Raw genomic sequence first — 19,318 nt, 5'->3', positions numbered from 1 at the left:
AAGAGAAAAAGACTTAATGATAAGAAGCGAGGGAGAAATAAACAAACAAAAATTTACAAGCAATTACAATACAGCTCAACTGAAGAGGAGGAAGAATGGAAAGAATCTTCAAACGAATCTGACTTTGAGGATTTGGAACTTGAAGAAGTAGAAGATTTTAATATTGACATTGGAGATTTCGTATTAGTAACAGTTCATGGCAAAAAAATACAGTTTTAAACACTATCTTGCTGAAGTCGTAGGCAAGAAAGAAAATGAATTTGAAGTTAACTACATGAAAAGAATTCAGCCAGGTTATGCCCTTATCTTTGATGAGGCAGACATTTATACAGCAGACAGTAAAGATATAGTGAGAAAGTTGCTAAACCAAATGTATTTCAAGGAACTAAGAGAACAATGACAAAACAGACTTTTGCTGTAGATTTCCTGTCATATAATGCCCATTAGTTATTGTAAATTAAGTTTTTGATTTAATGTCTTAAAAATAACTATGCAACCAAAAGTTCTGTAAACTAAATAGCACTTAAAATAAAGTAATGTCTAATTACAACCTTTCTCTTTAATCTTTTTATGCAATGTAGTGTATGTGTATTTTAGAGCAAGAAAATATACTTTTCATTTATAAACTTTGAGCTATTTTACTGTCTAACTTAATACTAAATATTGTCAGGCAATAAAATAAATTTAAAAACTCAATATTGAATGAAATAAAAATTTTTATTGTATTTTTCGTTAGTTGACCCAGTGTACCCCATTTGTTGACCCACTGTACGGGGCCATTTGTATGGGGCACAGTGGGTCAACAAGTAGTACTTTAGAAAAATGTCTTTTTATTGTAAAAAAACATTTTGCTAAATTGTAATAAATTTAATAAAGATAGCTAATGGATTAGAAAACAAAATGCATAAGTTTGATATTCTTTTCTAAGAATATTTTTAGAATTATATTTAAATATCTCAAAATTGACCCACTGTACCCCCTTCTCCCCTACAGTGGTAGAGAATACGAAAGATGTCCTTACGTTTGGACTACTAAAGCAAATTTCAAATTTCTTGTTTATTGTTACTCGTGCCGAAGTCTTCTCTTTTTTAGGAGTTATCGCGATCTCAAGACGAATGTCAACTTATTCAAGCACAGAAGTTGGCACACTCAGCGAGTACCCTTCTGGATAAATAAATTTTTCTATCTATTTTTAATAACAATAAAAGCGTCAAATAAACAGCCAACTTTTCATTTTTTTTTAAATGTATGAGAAATTCCTGCAACACAATATAAAATAAATTTTTTGTAAAATTAACATAATATATGGAGAAAAAAAACCTAAGACTATGTAAATTTGATTCTTAATTATAAGTAATAAATTTTAATTCTATTATAATAATAATCGAATAATAATAATTATATATCGATATAATAATAATTATATATCGATATAATAATAATATGTCAATATAATTATAATTACAATCGATAATAACAAATTATTATTATCGATTATAAATTCGAATTTACATCCAATATTTAATTTTTTTTAAATTTTCCTGCAGAATCATAGGAAGAATCATCCTGCAGAATCATATTCTAAAATTTGTCTTAAAACAAAAGCACTTATCATTGGACGTAAAATGTGTGACATAATGTTTGGAACTATTGTTTAAAAAAGATGAAATTCAAAAGTAATAAAGTAAAGCTCGCAATATTTTAGTTTTACGCACAATAATTCTTTTTTAATAAGCATTTTTAATCTATATTGTTTAAATCGAGAGACCTATAGAGCTTGGCCAAAACATATTATACTCTAGAGTCTAGATTCTATACATAAGGTGACGCCAAGCTGTGTTAAGTGTCGTAAAGTATAGTTGAATATGTTAAATTCAATTATGTAGAAATTCTTGTACGTCTGGTTAATATTACTTTTGACAAATGTATTTCCTATGACATGTTTAAAAACAATTACGGATAGGAGAACTGCAGTCTCTAAACTTTTTAGCGATAAAAAGAAATATTATGGAAAAATCGATTTAAATGGTTTATCCGGGCATGTTTCCTTTCCTTATTTGTTGTTCTGATTATTTGCTACTTTTTTTTTCCTGAACAAATTTTGGCAAGGTCTCAAAATCTTTCGAAAATGCCTCTGGGGGTTTGCATAGCTTTAGAATCTTTTTATCATTGCAATAATGTTAAAGTTCTAAAATACTTGTTTCAGAAAAGGCACCCTCACTTTGTGTTTTATTTTTATTTACATCAAATCAAAAAGAAAAGCGACAAGAATGATGAAGAAGTAGATGTGTCAGAAAGTTCTCTAAAAGTGCCAAAAATATTGCATTTTAAAGTTATAAACTGATAAATATTGCTGCTATAAATATATTGTTGTCACATTTATTTAAGAATTTAATTTGAGGGTATTTAATTAGATTGTTTAATACTTACAATTCTTTTTAATGACAAGTATGTAATTTCTTCTTTTTAAACAATGTTATTTAAAAAATATAACTTTATTCCTGCTTTTTTTTCTTTAAAAAATACATATTTAAATAATTTCTTGTTTAAAATTTTGAAAGAAAAATTATGCAATTCTTTTTAACATTATTCATTTAGAAACAAAATTTACAAAAAAAAAGTTTAATTTTTCTTAAACTTTTAAAAAATCAATTCAATTGTTTCGATAAAATAATGTAAAATTATTCAAATCAAATAGATTTAACTATATATTTACACATGTGTGTTAACTATATATATGTGTGCGTGTGTGTGTGTAAAAACTTAATTTTCTTCTTTTAATACATAAATGAAATTAATAAAATACTTAAATAAAATAAAATATTGAAAATAAAATTAAAATTTAAAGCTTTGTAAAAATCTCAAATTACCTGATTGTATGTGCGCGTTCTATAATGGTAAATGTTATTACGTTAAAAATCAGACTCTCTAAGGCAGGGGTCTCCAAAATTTCCAGCCTTAGGGCCATACTGATTACTCCAGTAAGTTTCGAGGGCCATAACCATATTATCATTGTTGCCGGTGGTAAAAAGTGAGATAGTCCACTGATGAAAAAAAAAGTCCGAAAAAGTACGCAGCGTTTAAAAAAGGCTGCAAATCGGACTAAAGTCCGCAAAACGGCAACACTGCATATTATTAATTTTCCTGTCATTATCTGTAATTTCTAGATTAGTCGTAGAGTACGAGCCATGAGGAGTAACGTGACACGACATCTGGTGGACACAAGCGGAAATAGGTAGTACCTTCTATCGCTAACAGATGGCGCTAATAGCACGTACAGAATAATCTCGTTGGTTCGAGAAAGTTCTGGTGTCTTCCACTCATTTCTAGATGGTAGTAATTGGAATATATAAGAAGGCTAGTGGCGCAACCACAAGTCAGTTCCTATGACACTGTTGTGAAATAAAATAGTGCGTACCTCCTTAAAACGTGTTTGTGCGTGTTTAAGTTTAAGACATCTTTGTAACAGTATTTTGATTTGAATTGTTGCTCTTGTGTGTGATTTAGTAGTATGGAAAAGAAGCGAAAAATTGATAGTGAATGCAGAAAATTCAAAGATCAGTGGAACATTCAGTATTTCGTAATTGAGTCCAGTAACAAGGCGCTATGTTTGATTTGCAATGAAAGCATAGCCGTTCTAAAAAAATATAGCATTAAACGTCATTATGAAACAAAACATTTTCAAAATTACTCAAAATATACAGGAAGTTTGCGGACAGAAAAATTCGAAGCTATGAAGCGTGGATTGAAATAGCAGCAATCTTCATTTACAAAACTCAAAACTGAACAAGAGGCTGCAACTCGTGCCAGCTTCGTGTGGCTCTTGAAATTGCAAAACGTGAAAAACCATTCACCGATGGAGAAATGATCAAAGAATGCATAATTGCAGTAGCCGAAGAAATGTGCCCTGAAAAGGTAAATTTATTAAAAACTGTCAGTATGTCAGCAAACACTGTGGCTCGAAGGGTAGAAAACATCGTTGAAAATATATCCTCTCAACTGTTCGACAAAAATGGACATGTTGAGTGGTTTTCTTTGGCCTTGGATGAGTCAATGGATGCGTCAGATACTGCTCAGGTGTTGATTTACATTCGAGGAGTAGATAAAAGCTATGGAGTGCATGAAGAACTTCTTTATATGTATAGTATTCATGGCACGGCTACTGGTACAGATATTTTTAAAGGAGTTGAAATGGCAATTAATCAAAAGAACCTTCGATGAAAAAACTTGAAATGTATTACAACTGATGGAGGCAAAAACATGAGTGGGAAAGATAAAGGAGTGGTCGCTCTTGTGTCAAAGGCTGTAGAAAATGACGGTGGTTCAAAACCATTAGTCTTACATTGTATCATTCATCAAGAGTCTTTGTGCGGAAAATGTTTGGATATGTCTGAAGTTCTGAAGCCAGTCATATCAACTGTTAATTTTATCAGATCTTTTGGGCTGAATCACCGACAATTTATTGCAGAGATTGGAGAAAATGACTTACCTTATCATACTGCCGTACGTTGGCTTAGTTGCGGGAAAGTCCTTCAGCGCTTTTTTGAACTTCGAGCAGTGATCGAAATTTTTTTTGAATGAAAAGCATCGCCATCTTACTGAATTACAAAACAACGCATGGCAGTGGAAGTTAGCATTCTATGTTGATTTGACAAAACATGTGAACGAACTGAATTTGAGATTGCAAGGAGAAAACCAGCATCTTCCTGATTTATACACTAATATCAAATCATTCCGGAAGAAATTGATACTGTTTCAATCACAACTACGAAGTAAATGTTTTTCACATTTTAAAACATGTGAAATATTCAGCCACACCACTGAGACTGAGTTTCCTATCGATTTTGCAATCGAAACTTTGAGTGCTTTGAAAATAAATTTTGATACTCGTTTCTCGGACTTTGATGCCATTGCGATTTAAATTAAGATTTTTCAGACTCCTTTTGATACTGGCATTGAAACCCTAGCCCCGGAACTTCAAATGGAAATGATTGATCTACAGTGCAGTGATATAATTAAGAACAAATATCAAAACTCATCTTTGTTGGAATTTTATAAGAGTCTTCCATTGACACAATTTGATAATTTGTATAAATTTGCTCGTGGGCTGTTTTCTGTTTTTGGTACTACTTATTTGTGTGAGAAGACCTTCTCCAAAATGAAGTACACAAAAAATGTTTACAGATCTAAATTAACTTATGAGCATCTTAATCTCTTTTATAATTGGTACAAGTAAAATTAGTCCACAACTACAAACTATTGTCAGTGGAAAATCTCAATTACATAAATCTCATTAGTATTTCATATGTCATTATGCTTGTTATAAGTTATGTTTTTATTTAAAATGTATAAAATGTTAGTTGGATTCATTTCAATTAGTTATTACATACTGAAGTTAAATTTTTTGCATATTATACATGTCTTTACTCATTACAATTCTGTGTTTCTTTATCCAACTTATCACAAAAATAATAACAATAAGCCTACAACAATGTTATGAGTAGTTAGCCCATGACCATATCAATGTAGATGTCATATTAATAATTATTCAACATAAAATTAGAACACTTCAGTAAACTAAATTTAATTTGCTATAAAAAATATGTTCTCTAAAAGGAGTTTTCAAGTATGCTAGCTCTCCGAGGGCCGGACAAAATCTGTCCGCGGGCCGGATGTGGCCCTCGGGCCGTAGTTTGGAGACCCCTGCTCTAAAGTAATATTCTGTTTCTTGTGTATTTTGTTCACTCACTTCTGAACATCAATAGTTAATAAAAGCATGTGACCTTAAAATAATAGTTCAGCTTAAGTTAATATGTTTAAACTATGCAACCTAAAATATGCAATTATTCCGCTAACTGTATACTAGAATAATTGTGTCACTATTGATATTGGGGACATGCCCATATCAGATCTTGACTGCGCATGCTGCTATCGCCAAGGAGATAAAGTGCCAGTGTCTGGTTCTTTTACGTGTAATAAGACATATTTACATAGAAGTTTGAGTGCTTAGGAGTTTTAGCCTTTGAAGTTTACTTTTATAGTGGTATTTTTCTTATTTTAATTTTACGATTCAATGCATGGTAGTCGCCAAAAACCTTGGGGCCTATTTAAACGCAAAAGTCGATATAGAGTTTTTTCCTGTTGTCTGCGAATGGACGGGTTCAAGAAAATTATATTATTTCTGATTTACGTAATTTAAATTACATTTGATGGCAAAACGTGATGAATTACGTTTCAAAAACACCCACAGCTTTCTGTTAAGAAACAAAATATGGTCTACTGTGATTGTTCAGCAAAAGTTTATAGTCTTTCCTCAAGTTAAAACTATCTACACGGAAGGGAAAAAATGTGGTGAAAACTACACTAAATGTTTTGGTAATTTTACTGTTAACTGTGGCTGTACTTAAATTGCCTTGGAAATCATTAATGATTTAACAATAAAAAATGGTTTTGTTGCATTTATATGAAAATGTGTAAATATGAAAATGTGTAATATTTGGTAATTTTATCATGATAGCTGAAAGCATAGCATAAAAACCATTTATTCGTTAAAATTTACCTTTCAGTTTTGTAATTTTTCACTAAATGTGTCGTAATGAGAATTATAATTCGGAAATTCAGAATATCCGGTAAACCGTTACTATATGAACAGAAAAATTAACAAATTAATGGTTTAAATACATTAAAATTTAGTTTTATTACCAAAATTATTATTTATTTATTTTTTACCAGAATTGTCATAAAGGGGGGATTTTAAAATTTTACTAAATTCTTTTTTTGCCGTATACCAAGTCTTAAATTGAGACTGTTTATTCCAAAAATAATTTTGCACAAATCTTACCAGGTGAAAATACATTAAGCTGATTTTGTGAAATTCACTAAATATCATTCAAAAAGTTTTTTCGCTACATATTTCAGTTAAGTTAGCATTTAAAAAAAATACAAACTGTTTAAAAATCTTCAACAAAACAAATTTACATAACACGGAACAGTTGTGATAACATTATGATATCAAGCCAATTGTGTATTCATAAATATATTTGAACTGATTAACTTTAGATTTTAATTTAAACTAATTTTGTAAGCCATATTAGCAAAATAATTCAGAGATATTTCGAAAAAATTTGCTTGGTTTATATTCTTGTCTTTTATTGGGTATTTACTTATTTCGACAAAATAATGTATAAATTCCCTTATTTATTTATTTAATTGTAAATCATTTAAATAAATGTATCCCATTTTCTTTCTCAAAAACTACGGAGATGACGAAGCAAGTTTTTCGAAAGGGAAAGCGAATTCCCAACTAGAATACAATTTTTTCCTTTCCCAAAAGACAAACAAAAGTTTAGAGAGAAAAGTCGGAAAAAAAGAAAGAACAACAAAAATAAGCACTTATTCCTCAATGAATTGCGAATGCACAGAATGAAATAAAAATTACTTCTGTTTGCATAAAACGAATGCAATTTTTCAACTGAATATCTAATGAGGAAATCAGTTACATAAGTATGTTAAAATAAAAGAATTTGCCGACTATTTCTTTTTTATGTAAAAAATTGTTTGTTCTTTAGTGTTTGATAAGTATTTAAATAAACAAGTATTTATTTGAATCGCTTTTAATATTTTTTCAAGTTAAATAACTTCTGTGTTTGTTGTGATTATTTTTTGATAAAAATATTAGGATGATTTTTCAGAATTAGATTCTTATAATTATTTTTGATGATGTATTGATGATTTAAAATGAGATATTTTTTCAAAAAATATTTTGGAAATTTAGAGAAAAACTGTTTTTTTATCAAAAAAAAAAACACTATTTATAAAAATGCTAAATTGTAGTAGTTATTACAGATTTTTGTAAGGATAGTGTTGGTCTCATAACTTATATAAGAGTAGGTTTTTTTTCTTTTTTTAAAACCGCTGTTGAGCAGCCTACCCAATTTTGGGCTTACGACTACCAAAGTTCAACTCCGTGTCCTTATAATTTAAAACCCAATCCAGAAGAAAAATCCCCCCCCCCCAAAAATAATTGAATTTTTGTCTTTAGGTTTTTATTCGTTATCAAAATAATTCAAATAATAATTTCCTTTGGGATGTTTTGACAACTGTATTTTTTTATTTCATTGAACGGGAAGCCGCCAATAGATTCCTATTCAAAAAAGGGAAAATTGGTTGACAAGCAACCACTTCATATCCTTTCCTACACCTGAAAGCCAAATTTCAACGCCAGATTCTAAATTTCATTCCATTTTAAGATAGCGGTGTGCAGCTGCCAAAATCTTCCATCTCTATTCACTCTTGTCCTCCATCCTCATCCCGCTTCGAAATTCTGTTCGAACGAAATAAATTATCTGAGGCCACCCTTCGATGCATTTCCATGACATTGCATGACAGTCAACATATCGAATAAAAAAAAAAAGAAAGCATCTCTCCTTCAAACGGTTGACTTTGTGTGCTTTGGCGATAACCCAAATCGAGAGTTAGCCGTAAAAGCAAAGAATAAAAAACTTAAGAGAAGGAGTTCTAGCATAAATATTCGAAGGGGGGTGTTGCAGTGCTGTAGGTTAAGAGCTGGAGCGTAACAGATGGTGGCAGGAAAGCGTTTTTATGCATATGTATCAGTTGGCGGTAAAAATTCCGAGCAACTGGAACCAGCCTTTTTATATTAAAATATTTTACTTTAGTGGCAAATAGCTTTATGTAATGAAACTGTCAAAAATTTCGCCTAGTTTATGATAGACCACATATTTGCTTTTATACTGATGAAAATTAAAGTAATTTTCAAAATTAAAATCTGCTGGAGAAAAATGTAAGACACATCACTTTCAAAACTAGGGGGGGGGGGGGGCTTTTTGGTGGTGATATAAATTTATTCCTATATTGGATATTACATTAATTTACTTTGTCTCAGTCCTGGTGGCTCATGGGATTGAGTGTTCCCCTTCCAATGTGGTGAACCTGGTTCGAATCCCATAGTTTCCTTAAAAAGTCCTCCACAAAGGCAAATTCCTCCTTATACTTGATCCAGGAGTTCCCTTGTCTTCTGGATTAGGTTCAAAACTACAAGGCTTCGGAGTTGAACAATTGCCGTACACCCAAAATTAGGTCGGCTGTTCAGTGACGGTTACAAAATAATTTTTTTTTTTTTTGTCTTTAATGTTTTTCGCAGAAGTTGAGTGTGTGTGCGGCATGCTTATTCGCTTCGGAACTGCGCAAATTAAACGAAGATATAGAGTCTTAAATACTTATAAATATTAACTCTATTTTATGATTACTCCAATTTGCTTCGTATTTAATGTTTTTAGCAACAATTGAGTGTGCATACGTCCTTCATATTCGTATTCAGAACTTTGCAAAGAAAAAGAAGCTGAAGTTTAACTTTCTCTCATAATATAAATACGCTCATATATTCTCATATAATAAATACGCTCACATACTACTTCTTTAATATTAGTTTCACCGAATTATAAATTTTATTTATTTTCACGTTGCTGAAGAAAACAGTCATGTTAAGGTAAAATTTTTAGTTTTTCATTACACACACACGCACACATATTGAAATAAAATTTCGCAACTAAAAATTTTAACTGAATCTTTTGCAAGCCAAAATTACCATCACAATTATCATACTTTTAAATTTCTTTTACAAAAGCTATTCCATATGCATAATTGATAACTAGTTATAGTAAATCAAAGTTGCTGAGGTACATATAGGTATAGATCAGTTTCAGGCAGTAATGTGTTACAATTCTGGCTGTTGTGGAAAAGAGTGCCCATTCAGGTTTAAAAGGTTTATCCCGTTTTAGGTGGTGGGTCTAGAGATGACCTTAATTGGCTCGCATTTGTGTAAATATTATGTAAACATACTAAGAAAATCAAAATTCACTGGTCTTAGACCCATTTTTTCTGACTCTGAAATATATTCTATTTCTTGTTGTTCTTTAAACGTCGGTGAACAGGCCACCCAAATTTGAGTTTACGACTACCATTATTCAAGTGCGTGGTCCTGTAACTTTGAACCCAATGCAGAGGACAAAGGAACTCCTGGATTAGTATCCCCAGAGGTATTTTTTATTTTATAACAGTCATTGAACAGCCGACCCAATTTTGGGTTTACGACTACTAATGTTCAACTCCGTAGCCTTGAAAATTTGAACCAATCCAGAAGACAAGGAAACTCCTGGATCAGTACCCCCCCAGAAGTATGACTTGTTATGGAAACATAGAGGACTTTGTGACTCGACATATTTAACGTGCATCAGCCACCATTTACTACACGCAGAGTCTTCAGCCGGCGGGGATCGAACCCACGATCTGTTGGACATGGGCCCAGTGCCCGACCAATCAGGATACCCAGACCCATTTTTTCTTGTTGTTTAATTATGCTTCATTAGTTCATAAAATATTTTTCTGGATGCTTTATAAAAAGTATACCCCGTCCTCGGCCAATCATTATCGGCTCAAATGAATATTATCGCTTTTTGCTTCGTTAATGAAATCATTTACATTTAAGAGAATGTACCATGTTAACGAACTCAAAGTCTTTAAATGGCCCGGTTCCTTTGCCCTTTTTTTCTTTTTGCAAAACGTATTGGATTTCTTTTTATTTAAAGTGCAATACGTTTCACTTATAACAAGAATTTTTAGATATATTTTATGTTGTAATGGTTGAAGAACTAGGATTAGCTGGGTCTTAGTCTAAATTAAGTAATTGAAGTAATTAAGTACCTGGTTATCATAAATTAAGAAAAAATCACAAAAATAGCGATAACTCTTTCAAAAGTAAGCCAAACCGTGCAAAATTTGCATATGTTGTCCACTAAGAGTAGCTGAGTAAAATTGCAATATGCAAATTAGTGGCGCTGCACTCGGCTTACGTCATCTGCCTGGAGCATAAAAGTCCAAGTTTGAGAGAAAGCACACAAATTTTACTGTGATTGCGACATTGAAAATCTGAGATAGCCAATTCGTAATAATGACCTCTAGGCATCATTTGCCTGAAGAACTACGATGGAGAGCCATCGGGAGACTAGAGGCAGGGCAGAGTCAATCAGAAGTGGCCAGATGGCTAAATGTGAGTCCATCTGTGGTTCATAGACTTTGGAGGCAATTTCAAACCACAGATTCGGCATCTAGGAGGTTCAGTCAAGGACGGCCAACTGTTACGACCAGTGCCGATGACCGATATTTGACATTAAGTGCACGCAGGAATAGAACCGCTACTCCGACACATCTTAGATCCTCTCTTGCTGCAGCCACCGGAAGGTTGGTGTCAACGTCAACTGTGCGCAGAAGGCTCCACGAAGGTGGTCTGTATGCGAGACGACCAGCCATTTGCGTGCCGCTCACATCACGCCATAGGAGAGACCGTTTGCAGTGGGCCTGACAACATGTCCACTGGACGTCAGATCAATGGAGGCCTGTTCTCTTTACGGATGAGTCCAGGTTTAGTCTAGAAAGTGACAGTAGACGTTATTTGATATGGAGAGAACCTGGGACCCGTTATCATCCATCAAACATCCGTGAAAGAGATGCATACGGAAGAGGCAGTGTCTGTGTTTGGGGAGGCATATCCTTAGGAGGGCGCACATACCTCCATGTCTTTCCAAGGGGAACCGTGAATGCTCAGGTTTATCGAGACAACATCCTTGATGCTTATGTGCGCCCATATGCCGGGGCAATTGGTGATTGCTTCCTGTTACAGGACGATAATGCAAGACCACACAGAGCTCGCATTGTTGATGATTATCTTCAACAGGAAACAATTACTCGCATGGAGTGGCCAGCTCGATCCCCGGACTTGAATCCTATCGAGCACGTTTGGGATGCTCTAGGGAGGCGTGTATCTGCCATCAATCCGCCCCCTCAGACCCTTGCCACGCTTGCAACTGCTTTACAAGAGCAATGGCTCTCACTTCCTATTGAACTGATAGACCGCATAATTGAAAGCATCACACATCGCTGTTTGTGCTGTATTGCTTCTAGAGGCAATCATATTCCATATTAAAGGTACTTTTTCTATTGCAAACTGATACTTCCAATTTGTTTATTTTATACATGTGCTAATTTCTATACTACTATTAATGTCTGATAATTTCTTTTTATGTTGTTTAATACCTTACTATGTGTTGTATATTGTGGGTAAGTTTCATAAAATTCCATGTGTAATTTCTTGAGTTATCGCGATTTTTGTGAATTTTCCTTAATTTATGATAACCAGTGTATTAAGTAACTGGAGAAAAAAAATGCCGGTTTTATGATCAGAACTTCAAGTTTTTCATTACAAATAGCTTTTTAAAACATATGTTTTTCATTTGCGAAAGCTCTCTTAGAATATTTAGTGCATTTAAAAACGTTTAAATGAAAATTATTTCCTGGCTTGTATTCCATTTGATACCCGTGCATGTTGAATTGGATGTTTGAGTCTCATATTTCATCAAAAATCTATTCTAAAAGGGGTAAATTTCTCTCATTCTCTAACGACATTTTCCTCACTTTCACCGCCACATGAGATAGATAAGTTGCTGAAAGTGCCAAGCTTATACGATAAATGACGTAGCCATTTACCTTCGTTGTGACAAACATTTCAAACATTCGTGTCAGTTTAACAACAAGAATAGCGCTTCAGAAGCGATATTCTCCTTTTACGAAATTCTGCCGATGACACGTCACTTGTAAAATATATTACTGGAGCTGTAGTAGAGGAATACTTTTTGACTTTTATCCCGGAAATATTTTTATTGCTCTGATCTCTTCCCATTTTGCATATTCTTATTGCAAATACCTTTCTATCATTTCATTACAAAGGCATATCAAAAGGTTTTGAAATTTCAAAAGTTTATATAAAAATCTTTATTTTATGTGAAAAGTAAGAAAAGATAAACGTAAGGTTTGGCTGATACTTTGCATAACTGATAAAAGAAATTATAACATTCTCTTGATTCGGTCTAATCTATGCTTATATGGCTGCCTGCACTAGTGGCCATTATAATCAGCTGGCAGTCTTATCTCTTAAGCTATTGCGTTCGAATAAAACTTTCACTTTTGACCATTCAGTGATACATGGGCTGCATTTCTTTAATTTTACAAATCATTTTGTCTAGAAATCATCTTATTTGTGATATAACGCGCACTTTCAAATACATGACGAAAATATTTCCTCAACTTGGAACTTCATCGCAGTGCACTGTGGGAGATTGTTAACTAGAATGACGAAACTAGAAAGAAGACTGCACGATCTAAACTAGAACGACGTCCTAAGCCAACTTGTGTATGGTAGTCAAAGAGTTGACTTCCCCAGGTTCGAATCCCGCTACAGACATAAATGTCTCTCTGTTTCATTTGTCTTTCTTGTCTTGTTGAGGTGATGTTGATCTGCCTATATGATACCCACGAAAAACTATGAAACAATGTTACCCATTTGATGCCATAAGGCACTACAAGTGTCTAGTGATTTGTTACTTTTTTTTTAAAAAAATGAAATAAATTGACAAAATATTTCGTTATTTTTTGACGAAATTCATTTCCTCTAAAAAGTGGGGATAGTTATTTTGTCACATTGACAAAATTTTAGCTCGGAGCATTTACTAGGAAATGGATTCGTCAAAAACTATTAAAGTTTCGTGAAATATGAGTTTCTGCTTTTTACAGTGTAAAGGAATATTGTATTGCTGACATATTATTTTTCTTTTAGTGTGTGTTAAAAAATATATTATTCCCATACATCAATGTTGAGCAAGAGCAGCCAATAAGGCTGATAATTTATTGCAATTACAATTATTCTTTCAACAGGATAATGTCTCCCGCTATGCAGCTGTGGTATAGTAAATTGTTCGTTTGGAAACTACAATTTGTTCCGTTTGCTTACTCAATCACATATTTTCATTAAGCATTTGTGGGATGAAGTTAAAAAAGCCATTCGTTATCTAAATCCAAAACCGCCTAGTTTCACACTATTGAAAAGTACTAAAAACGACTTGTAGAATCCCTGCCAGGAATAAATAAGATCGTATTTGTCTGACTACGAATGTCAAGAAACAAGGTTCGAGTAAGAAGAACGACGAGTCAAAAATCACAAGTTCGAAAAACAACTGGCAGAGGGAGAAACTCTAAATTGATTCAAAAGGGGAGTCCCGCAGTGGACTGATCATTAAGACACGGTTCCCAGCAGATCATCACTGGGCATGGTCAGTGTGCGGGTGTTGGGCCACTTTGATCAGTCTGCGTAAGGGCCGAGGGTGTGCGGTATTGATCATCGTTAAACTGTTTTACCTTACACTGCTCAACTTTGCATGCAGGCCGTTAGGCTACCAATGCGGGGGTGTCATCCTCTTTGCAGAGAATCAAAATTGTGATGACATGTCTTCGGATCATCCTCAGGGATGTTTTCCAAACCGCCGCCCATTGTGCAGCTCTAGTGCGACGTAAATGAACTACAACAACAACAACATCAAAAGGGGAAGTTTAAGCTTTTATGCTATGAAAAAAAGGGTGTTTTTTCTTTCTTTACTGGATTTTTTATTTTAAAAGAAATTTAAAGATAAATTTACACATTCATTTCAAGTGTATTTACTGAGTTTTCGTTCACGCTCATTATGCAAATGTTTTTGATTGGATATTAAATATGTGCTTTTATATGCTAGATAAAATTTATATATCTATGGATGTATGGAACGACTATAGTTGTTTCATGTTTTGGAGAGTAGAATAATCTCGTGGATCATCTTTCCATCTAAAAAGTACACGGTTCCCAGCAGATCACCGAAGTCAAGCATCACTGGCTGTGGACAATGCGCGGGTGGGTGACCACTTGGATCAATGTGCTTAGGGACCGAGGGTGTGCGGTATTGGTCCTCGTTAAACTGTTCTACCGTAAAGTGCTCGATTTCGCGTGCAGGTCGTCGGGCTACGGAAGCGGGGGGTGCCATCCCCTCTGCAGAGGATTAAAATTGTGATGGCATGTCTTTGGATCATCCTCAGGGATGTTTCCCAGACCATCGCAAATGGCCCATTGTGTAGCTCTAGCGCGACGTAAATGAACAACAACAACAATAACAACCATCTAAAAAGTTATGTGATGTTTAAGTTCAGCAATGCTTTTTTTTCTTACTTAATAACAGTTCTCTGTAAATTCGCAGATGAGTTTTTCATTATGCTTTCTTAGTATTTTCCACTACGCACTCAACTATTCCAGCAGTATTAAAAAAAAAGTGCGACCACACGAGATAATGAGATGGTCATAATAATGCCACCATTCAATGCATGTGACCGATGGAATGTGATTATTAAGATTTCTTTTTGCGTTTTTCTATAAGTTAACCTTACGTATTTGCATATGTTACTCCCTATATATTAAAATAATATATTTACTAAATATAAAATTTTAAATATCGAACAAAATTGCAATTTACTTACAAGAAAACAATTTTTTGAAAATATTTGTACTGTTTGTTATCTAAGTTTGTTTATGTATCGATTACCTTCTTTAAGATAAAGGGTTATATGTGCTTATAAACAGACTCTAAATATTATAGCTTTTCCCGATTCTTGAAATATCTGAAGTGGCAGCATTTTATACAGCTGACGCCACTTGACTAAGTTACAGTGTCGTTTGTCGGTACTTATAGAAATTTATCACCTCCTTTCGTTGTTAAAATTTATGAGAGTTCGTTAAATATTGGGAAGAACAATTTATATTCTTGGATCGGAATTTAAATTAAAACGATACAATGACATAGAATTTGGTCATACGTGATGAGACTCATTTTCTGATAACCACATTGAAACGTTACAAAATTGTTTAATAAATTGTTAATAAATTGTGTAGTAATTAATCTCATTAAAACTTTTATTTGCAAACCATGCATTTTTTTTTCAACAAAGAATGAGTATAGATGAAAATTATTATGTGTATTTTTTTATAAAAAATGAAATACCAAAAAATATCAAATAAAAAGCCAATAATCAGTATAATTACTAAGCACTTTGTAAATTACATAGTAATTTTAAGCACAGCCTGAAATATGGGAACTATTTTACAATTTGCATGGTCATTTTATGTAAACTATATAATACACATGTATTCGACATAATATATATGTATTCTAGGTTACCGTGAGTTTCCAAAATCAAGAAAATGTCGACTTTTACAGGTGAATGTCAACAATCTCATAATTGCTTTGGTGAATGTCCGAAACAATTGTTATATCCGATTTTATATTAATTTATTCTGTGATATTATATTTATTCGATGTTTTAATACCTGCTGAGGATAAATTAGGAGAAATACAAGTGCTTGGAGTTCTGGTTAAATGGATATCAGGCAGTGGCACTTATTTTTATTAAAACATCAGTGTAGGGCCTATCGGGCGGTGGCACTGAACCTTAAAAAAACACAGGTGTACTGCATGCCTGGCAAATGTATACCGGGCAGTGGCACGTAACTAGACCTAGTATATATTTCGGACATTTACCAAAGCGACTATGTGATTGTCAATATTTAACTGCGGAAATCAACAATCACCAACTTCTGTCACTTACGGTAACAAATGTATTCTATAAAACTACATCTGTCTATTGGGTGAAGTACGATTACACAATGTGATTTACACAATATACATCACGATTACGCAATATCTCTTCTTAATATTGACCTATGATTAAGTTATTATTAAAGAGACATTCATTAAAGAAATACAATTGCATCTTTTTTAAAAGAAAAAAAAAATATTAGACTGCCCTTAAGAAAGGTTTGATTAAAATTCATGCGTCATATGTCATTTCATAATATGCCTCTGCAATGTGTAAAATGCTTAGTATTTTAATTTTTTGTTGGCGTTTCTTATGTATTTCTGTAAAGTATCGAATTATTCTGTGAAATATTTAATCGTTTCTTTTTCTGTCGGTAAATGTTTGGCATTCCATAAAATGCCTATTGATTCTATAGAATAAAAAATTTCAAAATTCATACTAATTATTTTTTTCCGTTAGGATATGTTTTTTCAGCGATTTGCAGCAAAATAAATCAAATTCGTTTTGTTGAAACGGTAGTTATTTTCTGTATAATGGGCTAGGAGTAATATCGGGATAAAATATATTTTTTTTAAAAGGTGTCATTTCTACAACAAACTGTTTTTAGTATTCTTCACAAATAGAAATTTCACAAGCTTCACTCCAAATCATTCACCAAAATTTATGAACAGTTTATTATTTAATTGTTTTTTATATTGGATAGTGGTAAGAATTATGCTGATTTTCCCCCTCTCTTTCTCTTATTGACAAAAATACAGGTTAGTTTCCCTCAAAAAGTCTTCTATGAAAGAGAAATGACCCCGGTATTTGACTTGCGAATTCCCATATTTTAAAGTTATTTTAAAAACTCCACAAATATGAATTACCACAAATTCACGATACAGACAGAATGCTTAAAAGAGAGCCGCGATGGCTCAGGGGATAGAGCGTTCGCCTTCCAGTGAGGTGAACCGGGTTCGAGTCCCACCGATGTCTGGTCAATACGAATCCGCATCCGGCTTGCACCGACCACAGTGCTGATGTGAAATATCCTCAGCGGTGGACGTATCATGGGTTAGAGTCCCCTTGCAGTCAGGCTAACCGTGGGAAGTTCTCGTGGTCTTCGTCTCTATGTAACGTAAATGTGGGTTAGTTCCATCAAAAAGTCCTCCACGAAGGCAAGTTTCTCCCAATACTTGATTCCCTTGTCTTCTGGATTGGGTTCAAAATTACAAGGCTACGTAGTTGAACATTAGTAGTCGTAAACCCAAAACATTCGGTTATATATATAAAAAAAAGAATGCTTAAAAGTGGTAGTATAATAATTAATAAAATCAAGTTCTATATGATTTACGCATATTCGGTTAGTTAATAAATTTGTTTTTATTTGCTTAATCGTTATAACAAGGACTGTAGTATTTCAACTTTAATCATTTATCAATTTTCGTGATATTTTTATTGTCTTATTGATTTTAACGTATTAGGAAATGAAACAAAGGTCTACATTTGTTATACAGTTATGGTTATGTAATATAGAAAACTGAAGCTTCTTATTGTGAGTTGTCTAATTTCGGTGCTATTTTATTCGCACCATTTCAACACAAGATCCAGACCATTACGAGCATATTGGGAGTTCCGTAAGCCATTAAATTAATTTCGAAATGACCCTCACTTTCAGACAACGGAAAACAGTTCATAAGTTAAGAGAATACTTCTTATTCACCTCTTAATTGAAACATATGGTTATGCTTGTACATGCCACACAAGCAATGTAATGGCTGAAGGGTAAATTCATTTTCCAAAAATTAGAACGTATTAGGTAATAACAAGAAACACTGTCGAACATACACATAATGCAAAGATAAATTTTACAATCATATCTTATCATTTATCTATGATATTAGAAACATAGCATTTAATGTGTAATCTAAAGTACGTATTTACTAATCAGGATATAAATAAAAATATTATATAGGATCTAAATATTTTACGTGTATAAAGTGTTTTGATTTTTAGTTGCATATCTTTGCATCGTCTTGCATTGCATTGTCTTTAGGCGCATTAAGCTGTAGTAGATATGTTTGCATCAATATTAGTTTATATAGTGCATGTTAAAGACACCAATTAATGAAATAAAAGTATCATCTAATTATGAAATTAATAAAAATTTACTTAATTAAAAGTATTACCTACTACATATTACTAAATTTAAAAAACACTACTTAGGCTGAACATTACTGAGTATCTAGCAAGTCTAAGAGGGACAGTGAGGCGTTTTCCAGATTGTTTGTGAGTAGATTATTTCGACACCTAAAATCTAAAAACATTATCTTAAGTAATTTAATAAACAATATATTAATGACTTGATCATCAAAATTTAATAGTATTTTATTCGATCTGTTAAACGAAAATGTTTTTGATTAAACAGTAACACTGAATTTTCAATTTTGCATCAGACTGACATTAAATTATGTATAGACCAAATTACAAATTGAATATAAATATTTTTATGTATAAAGTGTTTTAATTTTTATTTTTAGTTGCGTATCATAAAAACGGTTCAAAATTAAAATTCTCCAATATTAGCACCAAGTCATATTTTAAGCATGCAGAATTGTTCCATAAATGTTTATTTTTAAATTATTTTCTATCTCTTTGTTATTATGGTATTTTTAAAAAAAAGTTACATTTTCTGATTCACCATTTTCTGTTAACTCAAATGCTTTACAAGTAGGAAAACGTACAATATTTGTAATGGCATTCGAAATGACTCAATTAAGCAAATGGCTTCAGAAAATAGCGTCTAAAGGAAGTG

At 32.7% G+C, this 19,318-nt stretch overlaps 1 protein-coding gene across 1 annotated transcript; it reads left to right on the top strand.

Moving 5' to 3' along the window:
- Positions 1-3,864: 3,864 nt before the first annotated feature.
- LOC147814535 (general transcription factor II-I repeat domain-containing protein 2-like) lies at positions 3,865-4,221 on the top strand. Its single transcript, XM_087156460.1, has one exon. It carries the CDS (start codon positions 3,865-3,867, stop codon positions 4,219-4,221), a length of 357 nt encoding a protein of 118 aa, XP_087012586.1.
- Positions 4,222-19,318: the final 15,097 nt, after the last annotated feature.

The sequence above is a fragment of the Parasteatoda tepidariorum genome, chromosome 2, assembly GCF_982258835.1.
Source record: "Parasteatoda tepidariorum strain Cologne lab strain chromosome 2, Ptep-v5.0, whole genome shotgun sequence".
In the NCBI taxonomy this organism is placed as follows: Eukaryota; Metazoa; Arthropoda; class Arachnida; order Araneae; family Theridiidae; genus Parasteatoda; species Parasteatoda tepidariorum.
Note: the sequence above shows the minus strand (reverse complement) of the source record. Positions and strands in the feature narration are given on the sequence as shown.

Bases quoted from the DNA above. Each gene is read 5' to 3' on its own strand.
- LOC147814535 (XM_087156460.1), top strand. From the start codon at position 3,865: ATGATCAAAGAATGCATAATTGCAGTAGCCGAAGAAATGTGCCCTGAA.